The 20,815-nt window shown below is 36.8% G+C and overlaps 1 protein-coding gene across 1 annotated transcript in view; it reads left to right on the forward strand.

Moving 5' to 3' along the window:
• The window catches only part of SLC26A7 (solute carrier family 26 member 7), a 141,322-nt gene that overhangs the window by 72,800 nt on the left and 47,707 nt on the right, over positions 1-20,815 (forward strand). The window contains 4 exon segments of the mRNA NM_001195763.2: positions 10,215-10,367; positions 13,230-13,312; positions 15,466-15,613; positions 17,896-18,009. Coding sequence (NP_001182692.2) covers positions 10,215-10,367; positions 13,230-13,312; positions 15,466-15,613; positions 17,896-18,009 — 498 coding nt within the window.

Here is a 20,815-nt window from a genome sequence, read left to right on the forward strand (position 1 = left end):
ACTACAGGGCAGTTGTAATCAAAACAGCATGGTACTGGTACAGAAACAGATGGATAGACCAATGGAACAGAATTGAAACACCAGAAATCAATCCAAACATCTACAGCCAACTTATATTTGATCAAGGATCTAAAACTAATTCCTGGAGCAAGGACAGTCTATTCAATAAATGGTGCTGGGATAATTGGATTTCCACGTGCAGAAGCATGAAGCAAGACCCCTACCTTACACCTTACACAAAAATCCACTCAACGTGGATTAAAGACCTAAATCTACGTCCTGACCCATTAAGTTATTAGAGAACATTGGAGAAACCCTTCAAGATATTGGCACAGGCAAAGAATTTCTGGAAAAGACCCGGGAGGCACAGGCAGTCAAAGCCAAAATCAACTATTGGGATTGCATCAAATTGAGAAGTTTCTGTACTGCAAAAGAAACAGTCAGGAGAGTGAAGAGACAACCGACAGAATGGGAAAAAATATTTGCAAACTATGCAACAGATAAAGGGTTAATAACCAGAATCTACAAAGAGATCAAGAAACTCCACAAAAACAAAACCAACAATCCACTTAAGAGATGGGCCAAGGACTTCTATAGACATTTTTCAAAAGAGGAAATCCAAATGGCCAACAGGCACATGAAAAAATGTTCAAGGTCACTAGCAATCAGGGAAATGCAAATCAAAAGCACAATGAGGTTTCACCTCACCCCGGTTAGAATGGCTCACATACAGAAATCTACCAACAACAGATGCTGGCGAGGATGTGGGGAAAAAGGGACACTAACCCACTGTTGGTGGGAATGCAAACTGGTCAAGCCACTATGGAAATCAGTCTGGAGATTCCTCAGAAACCTGAAGATAACCCTACCGTTCGACCCAGCCATCCCACTCCTTGGAATTTACCCAAAGGAGTTTAAATTGATAAACAAAAAAGCGGTCTGCACCCTAATGTTTATTGCAGCACAATTCACAATAGCCAAGACCTGGAACCAACCTAAATGCCCATCAATGGTAGACTGGATAAAGAAATTATGGGATATGTATTCTTTAGAATACTATACCGCAGTAAGAAACAACGAAATCCAGTCATTTGCAACAAAATGGAGGAATCTGGAACACATCATGCTGAGTGAAGTAAGCCAGTCCCAAAGGGACAAATACCATATGTTCTCCCTGATCGGTGACAACTGACTCAACACCAAAAAGGAAACCTCCTGAAGTGAAATGGACACTATGAGAAATGGTGACTTGATCAGCATAGCCCTGACTGCTAATGGACAACTTAATACATTATCCCTCATAGTATTTTTTTTGTCTGTTCTACTTAATATGACTGGTTTAATTCTGTAATTATCACACAGTTATTCTTAAGTGTTGAAAATTAACTGAAATGTGATCCCTGTTAAACATAAGAGTGGGAATAAGAGAGGGAAGAGATGTATAATTTGGGGCATGCTCGGGCTGACTTGCCCCAATTGGTAGAGTTGGAAACATACCAGGGGATTCCAATTCAATCCCATCAAGGTGGCATGTGCCAATGCCATCTCACTATTCCAAGTGATCAATTTCAGTTCACAATTGATCATAATGAAAGGACTAAGAGTCAAAGGGAGCACATAAACAAGTCTAGTATCTGCTAACACTAACCAATAGAATAAATAAAGGGGAGAGTGATCCAACATGGGAAGTGAGATACTCAGCAGACTCATAGAATGGCGGATGTCCTAAATAGCACTCTGGCCTCAGAATCAGCCCTAAAGGCACTCGGATCTGGCTGAAAAGCCCATGAGAGTATTTCAGGCATGGAAAGCCAAGATACTCTGGCAAAAAGATCTCTGTGAGTGAGATCCCAGTGGAAAGAACAGGTCTTCAAAGAGGGAGGTGCCTTTCTCTGAAGGGAGGAGAGAACCTCCACTTTGACTATGACCTTGTCTAAACAAGATAAGAGTCGGAGAACTCAAGGGGCTTCCATAGCCTTGGAAACTCATGACTGGAGCATAGGGAGATTACTGATGCCATAGACAGGAGTGTCAATTTGTAAAGTCAACAACAGGAGTCACTGTGCACTTACTCCTCATGTAGGATCTCTGTCCTTAATGTGCTGTACACTGAGGCTTAATGCTATAACGAGTACTCAAACAGTATATTTCACTTTGTGTTTCTATGGGGGTGCAAACGATTGAAATCTTTACTTAATGTACACTAAACTGATCTTCTGTAAAAAAAAAAAAAAAAAAAAAAAGGAAATTATCAATTCCCAACTTGACTCTCACTGGGATTAAACATGACAATAGGTCTGATTTGATTTCATCATCATTTAAAAAAAAATCATCTATTATTTTTCACTTTATGTTTCTGTATGGGAGCAAACTGTTGAAATCCTTACTTAAGGTATACTAAGCTGATCTTCTGTATATTAAGATAATCGAAAATGAATCTTGATGTGAATGGAAGGGGAGAGGGAGTGGAAAAGGGGAGGGTTGTGGGTGGGAGGGATGGTATGGGGGGGGAAGCCATTGTAACCCATGAGTCGTACTTTGGAAATTTATATTCATTAAATAAAAGATAAAAAAAAAAGAGCCAATAGAGTGCTGTCTACCCATGCTTCCTTTTATTTATTCATTGATACTGATTAAATCATAGCCTGGGATTGTGTTTAGTTTGTGTCAATACTTTACAAGGAAAAGGTGTTTATATGTATATATTATCAATGCCACTATAAGATGTTTCATGATGTCATGACATGTAGGTAAATTTTATATAGACATTAAATTCTTATGAACGTGGAAAACTTGTACACGTATCAGTTTTGAAAGGAGTAGAGTTGGCTCTACGTGTCCCTGGCAGGAAGATAGACCTATTTGGAGGTTAGATCCAATACAATCGATTTAAAAGCCAATTGAGGAAGAGAGGAACCTTTTCTGAGCAATTGTGGCTCATGTTTCAAGGTTCTGAGGGTGTAAAAGCTGATTTCAAGAACAAAGCCCAGGGTCTGAAGAGAGTCACCTGGTCTAAATGCAAGGCTTCAAAATCAGAAATGATCAGCACAATACTCTGGGGAGATCTTACAAACTACAAATGGAAGAGGTTAACATGCGTCCTGGCTTTCCACTGGAAGGACTGACTCAACAAATACTTCCTAGGCATTGAGGATGCAGTTGAGAAATAATATAAAAATATTCCTGTTCACAAGGAACTGTGTTGAAATACTCAGGAAGGATTAAATGTGCAGTGGAGTAAACAAACACATAAATTAGTGAACAAGAGAATCTGAGATAATGTTAATGAAGGCAGAGAAGTCCGCTCTGAAAATATGACTTGTGAGTAGAGCACAGAAAGATGAGAGAGACCCCTGTCATAAAATGATTTGGGTTGAGTGTTCTAAGAACAGCAAACAGAAAGCCCCTACAATAAATACAAGCCTGACATGCTGGAGGGACAAATAGTTTTGCTCTTCAGATACTTTCCAGTGGAATTTCAGAAATTCCATGATTCTATCCTATCACTTCCTGACATTTGGCTAACAGAGTAGCCCTTACTCTTGGTTTATATGTTAGCTAGCAGAATATAGGTTTGTTAATGAGCTAGCTGAATAATGACATCCCACTCCACTGCTTTAATTTTGGTGTGGACTTCAGCAACTTCCCCTCTCCAAGCCTTCTTTCCTTCATGCACTAAATGGAAGTAATAGTGCTGACCTTGTTTTGATTGAGAAATTAAATGAGTTATTGCATATAAGATAGCATATTGTGTGGAAATGTTAATTCTCCCATTTTTCTAGAAAGTGATGCAGTTTTAGTTTTCCCATTTTTTCTTCTAGAATATTCCTTCTTCTCATCTGCCTGTAGTAAGGAAAATATGAAAATTCCTCTCTGTTCAGATAGAGAGAAAAAATGAACATGAATTCACTCTATTGGTATAAGCAAGCTTTCACTAAATATTCAATATGCAGCTAGATGGATTATGTAATAAATTTTATTCAATGGAGGATTTCATAGTAAATACAAAGAGTAAAATGCTTTATTCAGTGGTGCTTCCTCTGTCTTATTTTAAAAGATGCTCTTCCTGAGACACAGAAAGAAACGAGTCAGAATTTTTAGACAAATATCTATACTTATGCCAAATGCATTTTCAGAACAAAGTTAGTATATGTGGCAGCAAGCACATATGAATGTTACCATTTTGTCTGAAGATAATCCTGGCTTTGTGGTTGATGACAACCCAAAGTCATATATTTGGAATTAAGATTCATAGATTGCTGATTAGTAGTTTAAACCTCCTATTAAAGTAGTATGCTGACAGATTTATTAAAGTTTGCTGATTTTACTATCACTAGTTAAGTCTCTTGTGAAAACAGAAACTTACTTATGACAGATCCTTAGTACAAACCTAGCACAGGAATGATAAATAATACCAGAGGATTTATATGTTCTTTTTGACATACAAATATATATTTTAATATTCTTTCTGGTTCTTTTATAAGTAGTTCAAGATATACTCATGATTACTACTAAAGAATTATTATCAATGATACCATTATATTATTAAAATGTTGAAATCTGTTTTTAAAGTACGTGCATAATTATATTACAGCAAAATCTAGAACAACGAGAATTCTGAGGAAATATATTATGGTTGATGAATTTTTCTGATACAGAATTGAACAGAAAGTCCATTTAACTTTTAACACTTATTAATATTTTCTAAAATTATAAGATCCTTCTCTTTGTATCTGAAGTGTATCAGAGTGGATATACTTTAGACTTTTCTTCCTGCACAAGTGTTTCTATACAAGGCCTTGTTTAATACTTCAGTAACAATTATACAATGAGAAATGATTGATTGGTTGTGGCTTTTGTTTCATTGGTGGGCTTTGTTTATTTTTTTTACTAAATACTTAATGTGTACCTTTTCAGCCTTTGATTTTCATTTTGAGTCATATTGACTACATGAAAGACAGATTACTTGATGTGTACAGCAATAGTAACTAATATTTATATCAATGACATGCACATATTAGAAATTCAATAAACATATTAAGTGATTGAATGCATGGTAACTACTAGTCCCCATATTATGTTATGCTAGTGAGAAAAGAAAAGTTGGAGTCTTGCCTCTCCTTGTCATTCTATCTATTAAATGTAAAATCTCCTATCTTCAGATTAATTGTTATTGTTAGACCAAGTTATTCATTCATTCAATAATATTTGTTGAATATGAAATTTCTTCAGACATGATTCCAGTTATGACTTAATCAGTTGAACAAACCAAGATCATAAATAATGACTGAAGTAGGTAAAAAATACCTATGTATTATGTTTGTATATATGTATGTGTGTAATTTCTAGTAAGTCTTCAGATATTTATTTATCTGTTTACAGACACACATACAAATACTTTGAATAGGCTATTTTAATTCTTTGAGAATCCCAAAATAGAGTTGTTTCTGCATGTTGATAATTTTCAGAAATATAACTAGTACTCAAACAGTATTTTTCACTTTGTGTTGCTATGTGGGTGCAAACTGTTGAAATCTTTACTTAATATATGCTAAACTGATCTTCTGTATATAAAGAGAATTGAAAATGAATCATGATGTGAATGGAAGGGGAGAGGGAGCAGGAAATGGGAGGGTTGCGGGTGGGAGAGAAGTTATGGGGAGGGGGAAGCCATTGTAATCCATAAGCTGTACTTTGGAAATTTATATTCATTAAATAAAAGTTAAAAAAAGAAATATTGTATATTTATGTGAAAGGCAGAGCATCAGCAGGGAGATGGAGAGAGACTGAGAGATCTTCCATTCTTTGGTTTACTCTGCAAATTGCCACAAAAGCCAAGTCTGTGATGGGCTGAAGCCTGGGTCCAAGAACTTCTTCCATGTCTTCCAGATGGTGGCAGAGTTCCAAGCACTTGGGCCATCATCTGATGCCTTCCTAGGTGCATTAGAAGGAAGTTGGATTGGAAGTGGAGCGACCAGAAATCAAACCAGCACTCCCACATGGGATGCTGGTGTCTCAAGCAGTAGCTCAATCCACTGTGCCACAGTGATAGCCTGGTATTTTTTTTTTAATGTTAAGTTATAAGAAGCAGTTTAAAGAACTGGAATTATAGTCTCAAAATTGATGGGCTATCTTGTTAAACAGATTGGTCAGTTCTGATGAAATAGATTACTTTTTCATCCATATAGATATAAAATTATCTTTGCTTCTATGAGACCTGGGAAGCAAATTGTGATGTTCAATAGAAATTTTTATCAAATGGAGTGTAGTGTGTGTGTGTGTGTCTGTGTGTGTGCGTGTTAGAGAAAGAGAGAGAGTGAGAGAGAGAGAGAGAAGGAGAGAGAGAGATAGCATATTCAAGATGACTGGGTTGAATTAAAACAGAAATTGTGTATGTGCTTGGGATGCCTACAATTCTGCTGAGGGAGCATGTGAGGCAGGGTGCATGTGTTTGTGTGTGAATGTGTGCATGCATGTATATCTAGTCTTATCCCTGTCTCTGTCTCTGTCTGCATATGCCACTCATTTCCTATGATCTTGTTTTAACTTGAAACTTCTCACCATGGGTCCACATGGCAATTATAGAACGACACTCCTCACCAGTCTCCTTTTCTATTGTGTTCTCCATGTTGCTAGTAATGAGTCTCCACCCACCCCTCATATACTTCTGGAGCATCTTAAAGTTGTGCTTTGCTTGATGAACTGTTGTATAATCCAAACAATAAAAACCCTAGGTTTTTTTACCCTCATTCCTTTCATTCTAGGGTGGTCATTTTTATTACTGCAAACACATGGTTTTGAAATGTGCATTAGAGCAAATTTGGTATGGTTTGGGAGTTTTGTTTATTTCTCCCTTATACAGGCACTGACATGGATAACTTTAATACCATGGAAAAAAAACAAAAAATAATAATCCTTTAAATGTTTCAAAACTTTTAGATGTTGAGCTTTTTCCTGACAATTCATCTGAAAATTGTTATCCATTTTATCTTTGAGTCATGGTAAATGAAGAGCAAGCTATGCAGTTTGACAATTTTTTTTACATCCCCTGTATCTTCATTTCCTGTGGAATATATTTGATTTAATAGCATTTTAGGTTTTTATCCTGGACTTTGAGTAATGTATAACTTTAAGAAATGGACCCTGTTTTGTCAATTGTGCAGGAATGTTGTGAGCGATTATCCACAACATAGAGACAGAGGGGAATCTATTGCTTGCATCTCAAATAAGTATACTATTGTAGTACTTAATTTTCTTCCCAAGTAAGATGGAATAAAATAGCATATTGTGAGAAAAAATAACAAATAGTGCTGCCTCATCCCTAATTATTTAATATATCTGATTACATAGCTAGTGGAGTTTTACTGTGGTTCTTATTTTAACTGTATGGACCAAGCACATCTAGATAACTAACATTGCTCTGATCCCTTTTACCCAGGGAACCTGCGTCTTTAGCTGAGTTTATTTTCTTGGTTTGAGGTTGTTATAAAGTCAGTGATAATGTCCAGTATAGAAAATTCCAGCTTGTATAGCCTTTGATTCATACCAAATATGTTCTCGATCCCTGCACCAGATGGTCTGAATCCTATGTTTAGGCAGTCTATTTAGGAGAATTTTAAGAGAGGCAAACAAACATGTTTATATAAGTTTTTCCAACATGTCTATATAATGTTTTAACTCAATATTTTTGGTTATGGTAACATTTTATCTGAGATTACAAATAGGGCAAAGAGCACTAGCAGGTTGAACCCCTATGAGAATAATCCATGTGTTCAACTAGAAATTAGTTTTTCACCTAAAAATAGATTTCAGAAACCCTGCTCTGGGCAAATAGAAGTGAAGTGACAAAATTCCAAATTCAGTCTATCTATAACAAGAAAGAGGCAAGAAATATATTAAAGATAATTATATGTCATATCAAAAACCTTTATACTTATACTGTTGGTACATTTTATAAGTAAGAAAATGGAATATACAGATCAGCACAAATATCCTATGCAGATACAATAACATTCCAGATAGATCGACAGAGATTAAAATAGGTCATCTATATCTGTACCTATATCTATATCTATCTATATTTCTATCTATCACATATTCAAGAGGGAGAGAGATAAAGAAAGAGAGAGAAAGAGAGAGAGAGAGAGAGATCAATCCCATCTACTGGTTCACTCTTCAAAATGCCTGCAATAGCTGAGACTTGGCTAGGGCCGGAACAGAGCTGTGATGCAATTCTTGTCTCCCACGTGGATAGCAGGGACCCAGGGAGCCAACTTCATGAGCCAACCTAAGCTGCCTCCCAGGGTGCACATCAGCAGGAAAGGGGCAGCAGAGAGACAGAACTTGAACTCAGGAACTCTGCTATGGGATGTGGGCATCCTATCCTGGCTGGCAAATTAACCACTAGACCAAATGATTGCACATAAAGTATGAAATTTTATTTCATAAAAATACCTCTTCTTAGTTTTCTAGGGCTGTCATAACAGATAGCACAGATTGGGTGGCTTAAACAATAGAAGTTTATTTCTTAGGGTTCTGGAGGATGGAAGTCCAAGATCAAGGTATCAGGAGATCTGGTTTCCTCTGAGACCTCTCGCCGGCTCACAAGTGACTGCTATCTCAGTGTTCTCACATGGGTTTTCTCAGTGCATATTCGGGTAGAGCAAAGATTGGGCTTGGCTAGTTACTGTTTTTCCCCTTTAGCACTCAATTTAAAATCTTACCCTATCTTTTTTATGGTAGTAGATAAGTTAACTTATTTAATTACTTTCAATATTCCATGTTATTGAGCAAAATATTATTGACACTTAGTTGATTGAACATAAGCTTTTGATTTTAGAAGGAACTTTAACTTTATTCTTTTCCTTGACATTATTCTTACGTGTGTCCTGCTTTTTTACTAAGTCAGATTATTCAAGGTCCAAGATTCATATGAATGTATTATGCCTTCTTAGTTCGAGCAAGTTCTTTGATGCTAATATAATTTCAAATAGGCTTATTTACTTTTTTTTTTTTAACAGGTAGAGTTATAGACAGTGAGAGAGAGACAGAGAGAAAGGTCTTCCTCCCATTGGTTCACTCCCCTAATGGCTGCTATGGCCGGCGCTGTGCCAATCCAAAGCCAGGAGCCGGGTACTTCCTCCAGGTCGCCCATGGGGGTGCAGGGACCCAAGCACTTGGGCCATTCTCCACTGCCCTCCCGGGCCACAGCAGAGAGCTAGACTGGAAGAGCAGCAACCGGGACTAGTCCCCAGTGCCCCGACCAGGACTAGAACTCGGGGTGCTGGCAGCGCAGGTGGAGGATTAGCCTAGTGGGCCATGGCGCTGGCCCCAGGCTTATTTACTTTTAAAGACCAATAATTATATTGTTTTTTTGGCCATAGTTTTCAGGAAGTCATATACTTTCCTCTTCACATTCTGTCCTCCAAGTTTAACAGTTGTGATATTTAGGCAGAACATTTCCCTCTAGATTCCTTCCCTCTCTTCCCTTCCAACTATACCTGGCCAATTCCTGTTTATTCTCTTTGGGAAGGGCTACCTTGAGCACTCACACTTCTGAAGTCATAAACTTCAGGTTCTTCTTTAATTATGTTTCCATGCTGTACTAATTTATTACTTTAATTAGCAATTTTACACTAGATCAAGAGCTCTGTAAATACTGAGGTTATATGGAAATCATTAGACCTAGACTAGCATTGTGCATGGCATAAAGTATGGAGCAATTAACAAATAGGTAAATGCCTATCAGTTTAGAACCTGGTAACATTTAACATTAAGGCAAATATCTGATATCAGTTAAATACCAGCTCTTCACAGCTTTGTGTGTGGGTTATATGTGAACTTGGCTCTGGGGTTGGAGGAACAGTTGTGGGGGTCAAAGTTGAGGAGTCTATGATGCATCTGCATGGAAGTCATGAGTTACAGCATCTCTGCCCCTTGAAGTATTGCAGGAGTCATCCTTTTTAGGAGTGACCTTATTCAGGAAGGTGCAAACCGTGATTTTGATGGAAGAGTCTAGGGCAAAGAGATTTTTAACCTGCAAATGAATACTGTGCTCTACCTCACAGCAACTCTTTTACCTCCTTACCCTCCACCTCCAGCCATGAAGATGGTGTTATAAAACATTGCTGAGTTTATTTGTGGTCAGATTTCCAAGCTGATATACTGTGGTGATCCTGAACTTTTTTTTGAGTTTTTTTTCCTCCTTACTGCAGATTTATGCATATGTCTTTGAAAACATCAAATCTGTTCGACTGGAAGCACTGCTCTTATCCTTGCTGAGCATTGTAGTCCTTGTTCTTGTTAAAGAGCTGAATGAACAGTTTAAAAGGAAAATTAAAGTTGTTCTTCCTGTCGATTTAGTTTTGGTAAGTATGAAATCAACATTTAGCTTTCTGCCATGCAAAGCTTGCCAAGTGTTGGGCTAATCTGCAGATGCTTACTATGTCGTCTACAGTAACCCACAGCTACTCCTGTCTCTCATTAAAGTGGGGCTAATTTGCGTGGCTATACATTAATGTAAGAACAGGAAACATTTTGAGTCAATAATTTAAAAAAGGGAGATGCACATGTTTTCAATTTATACAGCATTTCTCATATGCTTTTAATTTTTATATATAAATAAGGAACATATAGCCTAAGATCTTAAATAAGGAGAGATTTTTAAGGGTGAGACTCAAAAGGTCTCTGGTATGATCATCTGTAAAATAATGAATTGCACGACCATATTCTATTGCTGTGGCACCCATGTGATATACATGGAAGTTTCATCAATTAACCAATGTCCATTTATGGTTTGTATCTTTTATGGTACTTTTGTTACTGACTTAATTTTGCTTTATTGAAAGGATGCTTATGATTTGCATTAACCAGCACTGGTTTCTCAAATTACATTTTGTTGTTGTACCTGGAGTACAAATACATTGTACCTTGCTCTATGACCTGTGGTATTCAAAGCCTCTGTAATGGGAACCCTTCACTAAACAAAGCATTAACTTATTATTTGGCTTTAGCTTTTTTTTAAAATAGTCTTTGGGTTATACATTTATGTAATAAACGGTGTCTAAAATTTTTTCTGTTAAAATACCTCTGTGCTGTTGAAGTAGTACAAATTTATGGACATTAATAAGTCTAGAAAATTGGAAACTTTCTGAAAAAGATGTGATGCACTTCTGTAGGACAAGGGTGGAAAGAAGGCCTCTCTCTGTAGCTGGGCCACATTATGTCTTTATACTCATAATTATTTGGTGAGCTACATGTAACAGGTGTTCTATATAATGTGTGTGTATATTTCAAATCAACCAGAAAAGTTAAGAGTACCATGATTATTAGTTTTTACATTAACAGCTCTGAAATGCATTAACTTATCACAAAATCCTGTGGACATGATTCCCCTGCCTCACTGACCTTACTTCAATTACATCTGCCCTCCACCACCATGAAGCTCCTTGGCCTTCCTTGGGTCACCCTGGGAGGTGGACCTGGTAGAGTGGCAGGGCTTTCCTTGTAATCAGGCTGGGGACGCTATGGGTAGGAAATTATTTCTGAGTATCCAGAGTGTGGGTCAGCAAGATGGGTAGACTTAGTTTGGACACCACCCTTCACCCCTCCCGCAAAGGTCCTATCTTAAAGGAAAGGCTACCGTCAGAGGAGGGCCAGATTAGAACACTCCAAAGCACTGGACTCACCTGGGACGTGATGCCCTTTGCATTCTTATATATACACATGATACTAAAATAGTGTGGAAGAGGAATCAGTGACTCAAATGATAAAGGGAGTTTAATATATTAAAGAAATACAGAGAGAAAGTAAGGCACTGCAAGATTAATTCAATGAATTAGCTTAATTTTAAAATTTGTCATGTGTATTAAATATCATGTGTTATTCCACTTTCAATAAGGATCCAGTATCTAGCAGCTATGGTATTTATTCTTTTTGGTTTATAATATTTTCTGACCTGGTATAAATTTTTCATGATTATTATGAGCATTTAAACTTTGTTAATTGGCTTAAAAGTCTTTGAATATGTTAATATGACTGATTCTAACCTAATAGCTGAATCATTAGCTACTTTTATCTTTTTTTAGAAAATATTACTATTACATCATATTTATAAAGATTAACAATATAACCTGTGCAGTTCTGTTGAATTTTTACTTTTTGCAAACTTTGAGTATTTTACTCTTTAAGCCCATTTACTATTTTAAAAACTTTTTCAAATTCAGTTAAATATCATTATAGAAAATGGAAGTACACGGATAGAAAAAACATACAGAATAATGTTATTGATGTTAATTTTTATATTCCTTATTTGTATGATTTTATTATATGCTTTTATGACCATAAATATATTAAATTTATATTTTATCATAATTAATTGGTGTGTTTCTTTTAGCAAGAAAAAACATTCAAACTAATAGCATAACCATGGGAAATTCTCCAGTATCTATTAAAATCATCAGAAGAATGAGGGGAGAATGTGAAAATGGAAGGAAAATATTGGGTGGCGTGGCTGATAAAACAAGGGCTAACTTAGTTTCTGCAATGCATTTAAAGATGCTTTTGGTGTATAGAGGCTGACTTTGGTTAGCGTATCTCACTAGCAAGGGAAGGTAGCTGAAACTCTGTAGGGGTCATTTGAAAAGAATTGAGCCCAACAGGCTATAAACTAACATCTTTACATGAAGAACCAGTAGAAGTTCAAAACTCAAATATATCCAAGGAAACTGTAAATCATCATTTATTACTAATGTTGATTAGTACTATTGAGACAATGTTCCCAACTCTGGAGAAATTGCTGTCATGGGGGAGAACATGATGTTTTATAATGAAAAATCCTTTCATTTCATGAAACACTGGTTGTTAAGTTGATTTCTGGTGTTTGTACACACACAGACACACATCTGTGTTCTGTGTTTTGCTTCCTTTCAAAAATGGACATAACTGGGTTGAATGATATAGGCTATTACAAAAGCCATTTTACTAGTAAATAATCTAAACTTGAGATAGTAAAGTGTTCTCAAAACTCAGAGTTGATTCTTACTTTTCAAGATTTGGTTAATTTAAAAAAATCTGTGTAACTGCTATATCACTGTTGACAATCATGGGACACAAGAATAATGTTCCTTCTAAAATTTATATTACTAAAAGAAAAAAGTAAAAAAAAATTAAGGTGTTAGAGGGGCCAGTAATAAGAAATATTTATTCTTTTTCCAAATGGAACCATATAGATTATTGCTGCATCATTTGCCTGTTATTGTACCAATATGGAAAACACATATGGATTGGAAGTAGTTGGTCACATTCCAAGAGGGTAATGTAGTCCCTTAATATTTTATTTGTTTGTTTTTGATGGGGAAGGCATTGGGGATGGGTAGGGATGAATTTCATTTCTTTTTTGTCCGTGTTTAGAATGAAATTATAATTTCTATTATAAAGTGATAGAAACAATCACTACATGTATAGAGAAAGAGTAATTTCGTAGAGTGCTCACCATTATTAAGTAAGTTTCTAATTGTTTTATACACTGTTTTAGGTAAAATATTTGGAAAATTACATATTAATATATTATTTGAAAAAATGGAATATATTGAATTTGTAAATTAGTCATATCCTGATATTTAATCTTCTATTCCTGCCCCGTAATTCTTTGATTATTTTTACTTCACTTAAATTATAGTAAAAGTAGACAAGCACCATCTGAAGTAGTAAATCCATATACCTGGACAATATTTGATAGTGAGAGAGGGGGTAAAGTGGAGAAGAATGCTTGGTTCCCTACCTGCCTACAGCCTCCCTCTGGACTAAAAGAAAGCTTAACGAAAGAGCAAGCATTTACCCTAAAGGGAAAAGGGTTGTTTGAAGCATAGGTTGAAAGAAAATGAGGGTATGTTAGGTGAGGGGAGCGGGTTTCCGTGCTATTTCTTTTTAGTGGGCTGTTTATTCTGTACACCAACACATATTATCTGAGGACAAAGTAAGAGTGACTGGGTGCTCTGTATTATAATCTTTCAGTCCCAAATTTTGGTTTCTAACTACATTAAAATAGAAGAACAATAGAAAACTTCTCAGATATTAAAAATACATTTTTAAAATCTTCCATCTTTAGCCTGTGTAGCTATGAGCTAATAATTAAATCAATTAGATTATCTGAATTCAAACAATACTTTCTATTTTCTAATAGGTTTTCTGTTTTCCACCTTTGAACATTGGCTTATTCCTTCTTTTTGATTGGTTTGTCATTTTTAAACAATATACTCAATTTTCATAAAACAAAGGCTCATACTTTGAAAGGATATTGGTTTTGCATAGTTTATGTCTTAGGACCACAAAACATACAAATCAGTTTGGTTTGAGGACAAAGTTTAGTTAGTGGATTAAAAAAAGCCCTGTCTGCCATTTCCTCTAATTCTCCTTTATTTTGAGTGACTTTTTCATATCTATAGTCTTAAATAATCATAAAATATAGCAAGTTTATACTTTATCATAGTTATTTTTGTGTTATGGCTTTGGAAGGAGATGGAGCTGAGACTGAATCCCAGCTCTGCCAATAACTTTGTGACTTTAGATAAGTTATTGAACCTTTCTCAAAATCTGTTCTCTTCCTAACATTAGTTACAATTGCTTTTGGTTTGAAGGTTGTTGGAATAATTAAAAGAAATAGGTGAAATTGATTGGCCAAGAATTCTACATATATAGTAGCTTTTAAATCCACATAAACTCTCTTTTCTTTTTCTTGCACTTTTGCCCAAGGGATTTGTTTTGTAGATCTCCCAGAGAATCATCAGGAGTAAATAAATTATGATACTTTGGCTCAAGTGATTTTCAAAAGACAGTAAGACAATGTCTGGGTACTCTTTGATAGAAATAATTTTAAATAATTCTTTAAAATGGGGAAACAGCTAGCTGTGGTCCTGCATTTTGCAGCAGCGGGTAAATGGAATGTTTCTACATATTTTTCTCAAACATATGTAAGGCATAGTTAAGTGCTTTCATGAAGGGGTTGAGTTAAAAATCTTAATTATGATAATGTACTCAAGAGCAAATTTTGGGATTAAGTCAAGGATTGCACTTCACAGTAAACTAGTGTTTGCATACCACCCTGTAGTAGTCACAGGAGGAAATACAGTCTACAACACCAGCTAAATAAATACTTGCAACAGATGGAGCAAAAGAGCATTCCAGATTTTGCTTTTGTTTCTGATACGTGCACTTTTCTGTCTGAGTTCTGTGGGTCACCTGGATTCCCAAAGGGCAAAGCATAGCGTTCTCCCTGGCATGTTCTTTTGCTCATCTGCTAAATATTCAACACAAAGGGCTTCTCAGGGTAAGGCTGCTTGTTTTTTTCACAACTGTTTTATTCGTTCTCTGTACACTTTAGTGTCATTATCACATTTGAATTTATTGCAAATTGTTTCAGAAATTACCCAAAGACTGATGACTTCAATATGGTCTTTCTTTCCACAGAATTCCTCCACCTAGAGCACCACCGATGAACATTCTGTCAGCAGTCATCACTGAAGCCTTTGGAGTGGCACTTGTAGGCTACGCGGCCTCACTGGCTCTTGCTCAGGGATCTGCCAAAAAATTCAAATATTCAGTTGATGACAACCAGGTGAAGTGTACCCCCGGCCCTCTGCATTCCTACCATATCATTGTACTGTGTACTCTCAGATTCTGAAAGTTTGGGTTTATGAAAAACACAACTTTCCTAAGTGTATACCAAGAATGGGTAGAACAAAAGAAAAATGTCATTCACAGAAACTGAAAATCTGGCTATCATGTTTTATAATTCCTTAACGACAGGAAAAAATTTCATACTCTTTGTTTTTAGAGGAAAATCCATATGTATATATGAGAACTTTTAAGAATTATGAATTTCAAAGTACAAATAACACTATTATTATTCATTTTAGTAATAAAAGATGCCTCAATTTTTAAATCACCAAAGGATACAGATTATATTGATCTCATTGCTCAATACATGTCCACCAGTGTATTGTTTCAAGTCCCGTAGAACCAGAGGGACATGGATGTGCAGAGAAGCAGCAATATAGTGGTTAGATACGCAGAACTGCTTTCTACAGATCTCATTCTGACACTAGGGGGTTCTAATCCTCTCTGAGTCTCAGTTTTCTGATTTGTAAAAGAGTGGACTTATTCATTCTCCAAATGTGGACTGAACTACAGAATGTACCAGGAACTGGTCTAGGTACAAGTCAGTGGTGAACAACACAGACACTATCTTTTTTCTGCTCAGAATCTCTTACTGGCTCCCCATCATACTCAGGTTAACAACCTCTTTATCGTTGTTAACAAAACTCTACATGACCTGCCAACATCCTCTTTTCTTTCTTTCTGATGTTGTATTTCTTTTATATTCTGTTCTAGCCATAGTTGCCACCCTGCTTTTTCTTGAACTCACTAGTGTGATGACTCTGCCTCAGGACACTTGCATTCGCTGTTTCCTTTCCCAGGAATTCTATCGCCAGATATCTACATAGCTCCTTTATTTAAATGGTCCCTTCTCAGAGAGACCTTATTTGGCAATTCAAGTCTTAAACTCCAGGGGTGTTTAGCACAGTGGTTGAGGCATTATTTGGGATACCCATATCCCATATTGGAGTGCCTGGGTATGGTCTTGGTTTTACTTCTAATGCAGGAGGCATCAGGAGATGGTGCAAGTGATCAGGTTTCTGCCACACACCTGGAAGACCCTGAGAGCGTTATGGGCTCCTGATTTCAGCATGGCCAGCCACAGCCATTGCAGACATTTGGGAGAATTAGCCAGCAGATTTCTCTCTCTGTATGTGTCTGTTTTTCTGTCTCTGTCTCTTTCTCTATGCCTTTCAAATGAATAAACATGAAAAATAAAAATGTATAAAAAATTAAAATCTTAAACTCCAAATTTCCCCATGCCCTCCTTTGCTTCACTTTCCAGTATTGACCTTGTTTACTCTCAGCATTCCCTCACCAGAACCACAGTTCTATGAGGGAGAAATATTTGTGCTACTGGCAACAACAGAAGCAGGAAACTGTTAGGAAGCTTTTGCAATTATCCAGGTGAGATTTGATGACTTAGATGAGGGTGAATGAAATGAGAAGAGCATGGATTTTGGATCTGAATCCAGATGTCATCTGGGAAATGGGGTTGGGGTGGGGGGAGCCAAGAGTAACTGTAAAGCTTTGACCTAAGCAATTGGGACTTGAGATGGAGAAGAATGTGGGAGGACCAGATTGCATGGTAGAGAGCTGCAGCCCAAGTTAAGTTTGAGGTAGCTGCTGGCCTGAAGTTCAAAAGAGTGGGCCAAGCTAGAGACAAGAATGTGGGGGTTGTCCACATATATTTGGGTAGCTAAGACGTGGATAGACGAGAAGGGTTCCAATATTTGCAATGGTTTAGATGAGAAGGAACCACAAAGGAAATTGAGAAGGGGTGGCAAGGGAGGTGGGTAGAAACCAGGAGAGTGTGAGGTGCTGGAAGCAAGTGAAAAAGCATTTAGGGAGGAAGAATTGAGCAACTGTGTCAAATGTCTCTTTTAGGCCAGATAAAGAAAGAATTAACCATTGAATTCAGAATTGTGGAGATTATTGATGGAGTGGTGGGAACAAAAGCCTGATTGTGGTGACTTAAAACACAGCAGCAGGAAACATAAATAAGTAGTATTTCCATATCAGGTTGTTATGAAGATTGAATGAGTCAATGGCTTAGAACAGTTTCTGGCTCATTGTAAGCACTCAATAAATGTGAGCTATTTTTATTATAATTGTTAAATCCCAACTGGGGAGGAGAACAGAGTTGAATACAAACAAGGCTCCTTCTTTGACAAGTTGTGCTCATGGCCTCCAAAAGTTGACTGTGATTAAGGAATGGTATATTCTATATTCACACTACAGGAGTTTTTGGCCCATGGACTCAGCAATGTGATTTCTTCATTTCTCTTCTGCATCCCAAGTGCTGCTGCTATGGGAAGGACCGCTGTCCTGTACAGCACAGGGGCGAAGACACAGGTAACACTTGTTCCACAGGGACTCGAGCACTGTGGGACTTTCATTCACATTTTGGAAAGTGGGAAGAGCGAGCTTCTCGTTAAGTCCTGAGAATACTTGCACTACCTCAGGTTTTCCTAAGCAGCCTCAAAGAAGCCTCTCTCTTCCCTTCCCTGGAACGACCCTTCCAGAGGCTAAGTGGCTCACTGCAGGCTGAAACATCCTGCAGAAAGGACAGCTTCCTTGCTAGCAACCTTTGACCAAAGCTCCCTCTAGTGGTGCCTCTGATTTCTTTCTGTTATTGGAAATAGTCAATGTGGCATTTCCCATTTTTGTTCACTTCAAGTGAAATAAAATCAGTTATATGCAAAATCAACCTTTGACACTGAAACTCCTGTCTATATTGATGTACAAGGGTGTAAATATGGCATAATATGTCTTCATACATTTTAGGTTAAATAAACAATGGTTATTTTTTAGGAATTTAAATAAAATCAGCATTTATTGGGCGCCTGCTATGTGCCTGGCATTATGCAGTGTACTGGTAGGTCATGATGATGATGATGATGGTGATGATGGTGATAGTGGTGGTGTTGATGTAAACAATATTGACTCATGTGCCAGGCATTGTGTGTCATAACTTTTATATGAATGAACTAATTTAATCCTTTAGGCAACTCTATGAAGGATGGGTAATTATTATCTTCAGTTTCTTCTTGAGAAAGTTGAGAAAAAAGGTTGAAATAACTTACTCAGGTAACAGAACTTGTGAGTGGCAGAGCTGGAATTTGAACCCAAATGGATTTATTCCAAATCTTTTACTCCTAACCACTGTTCAATGGAAGAAAAATTCATATATATCTTTTTAAAAATATCATTTGTTTAAAAGGCAGAGGAAGAAGGAGACAGAGAGCTAGAGACATCTTCTATCTGCAGGTTCACTCCCCAAATATGTGCAAGAGTCAGGGCTGGGCCAGGCAGAAGCCAAGGAGCCAGAAAATCTATCTGTGTCTCCCACAATGGTGCAGGGATCCAAGCACTTGGGCCATCTTCTACTGCTTTCCCAGGTGCATTAGCAAGGAGCTGGATCAGAAGCAGAGCAGCCAAGACTCAAACTGGCACTCTGATATGAGATAATGGTTTTGCAAGTTTAACTCTCTGAGCTACAACACCAGCTCCTATGTATATGTTAGTATAAGAAATTAACATTAACAGCTGGATAATGAAACAATTCACTTTTAAAATAGGAGTGGAATGAAAATGTATTTTAATTCATTTTATGTAAATTATTTATTATTAAATTCATTTTATGTGTAAATTCAAATATTTGTTATTTGTCTTATATTAAGCAGGTTTTTTTAAAGTTGTAGAAGAATGAACTTGAAAGCATGTGGTTCTTGACCTGGAGGCAAGTGGCAAGAGTAATATGGCTAAACATATTAAATATAGCATGAGGTTAAGAAAATTACAAACAATATGCCATAGGGCAGAGGGGAAGCAACAACTAGTTCTTATTCTAATTTGACAAATTGCCACAACTCAACTGCTAATGTCCTCATGCAACCCTGTTTGACATGAGATTAAGTAATCTCATGGAATTCTACACAGGTATTATTTCATGGTTATGTGTATTGTGTCCAGTATTATAAACATTTCTGTGAAGCATACTTTCAAAATATTTGTGATCTAAATTTAAACATTTGAATTTATAGCCAACTTCAAGGTCATCCTTTATTCTGAGGACTCTCCTACCTATACACGTCTAGAGTTTTATAATAGTTTCCCTCGATTTCCCATAAGAGTGAGTCCATTAGATTTCCTCTCTTCATGTTCTGGCTGGGTAAATGTAGTGAGTGGTTAAGGGCTTACGTGCCAGAGCCTGGACTTGTGTCCCACCCACCTCCACCACTCATGGTTGGGTGATTGTGCATAAGTAACTTAACCTCTCTAAATTAAGTGGGTATGGCTATTAAAGTAGAATTATTATAAGAACTGAGTTAATGTGTGCTTATTTAGCACCAATTTCTGAGCATCACATAAAAATTCTTTAAATGTTAATAATCACCATTGATTTTATTATTAAGTGTTTTAAAAATACTAGGATATTTTCAGAACCTCTGGTTTGACATTTAATATAAAAATACCATGGTTTGGTTGGGATGCAACAAAGAAGGTTTTTGAGTCCAAGCTGATCCACTGATGTGCTGGGGAATCTTGAGCAGCTTAGCATCTTCACTGGTCAGATGGACAGAGAAGGTTGAAATACAACCCCTGGGAAGTTTCTGTCTTGAACAGGTTCTGTAGCTGGGATTTCCTTTGGCATTACCATACTTTTCTAATTAATAGTGATAATGAAACCATCTGAATAACCGCTATTATTTTTAACATTGAATATCTGAAAGAGAATATTTTTGAGAAAGCGTGTGCTGATTTTTAGACTCTGGGTGTATCTTTTATCATTTGAATTGAACATACATTTGTTTGACTATGAGTAAGGTTAGAGAAATACTCTTTCTCTGCTTTATTCTGCAGGGTGCACATTTGATATATTAGAACAAAAAAGAAGCTTCTCTAAATTTTGTAGAGTTCTTTTCTGTACATGGAATTCTATCAATCAGACTTTGAGAGAAATCAAACACTAGTTCAGGGAGACAAAGTTTAGCAGCTGAATCATTTCATGCTCTTCTGCTTGCTGACAAGATCACTAACTCTTCCAACAGTTCCCCTTAAATTGCACAGGGAAAGAATCTGATTTAGTGTGGGTACCCCAATGGAGGATGCTTTCCCATGGTAGTCATTTCAGACCTTTAACACTACAACTGTGAAG

The sequence above is a fragment of the Oryctolagus cuniculus genome, chromosome 6 (assembly GCF_051225735.1).
Source record: "Oryctolagus cuniculus isolate XC-2025 breed Fujian yellow rabbit chromosome 6, ASM5122573v1, whole genome shotgun sequence".
Lineage (NCBI taxonomy): Eukaryota > Metazoa > Chordata > Mammalia > Lagomorpha > Leporidae > Oryctolagus > Oryctolagus cuniculus.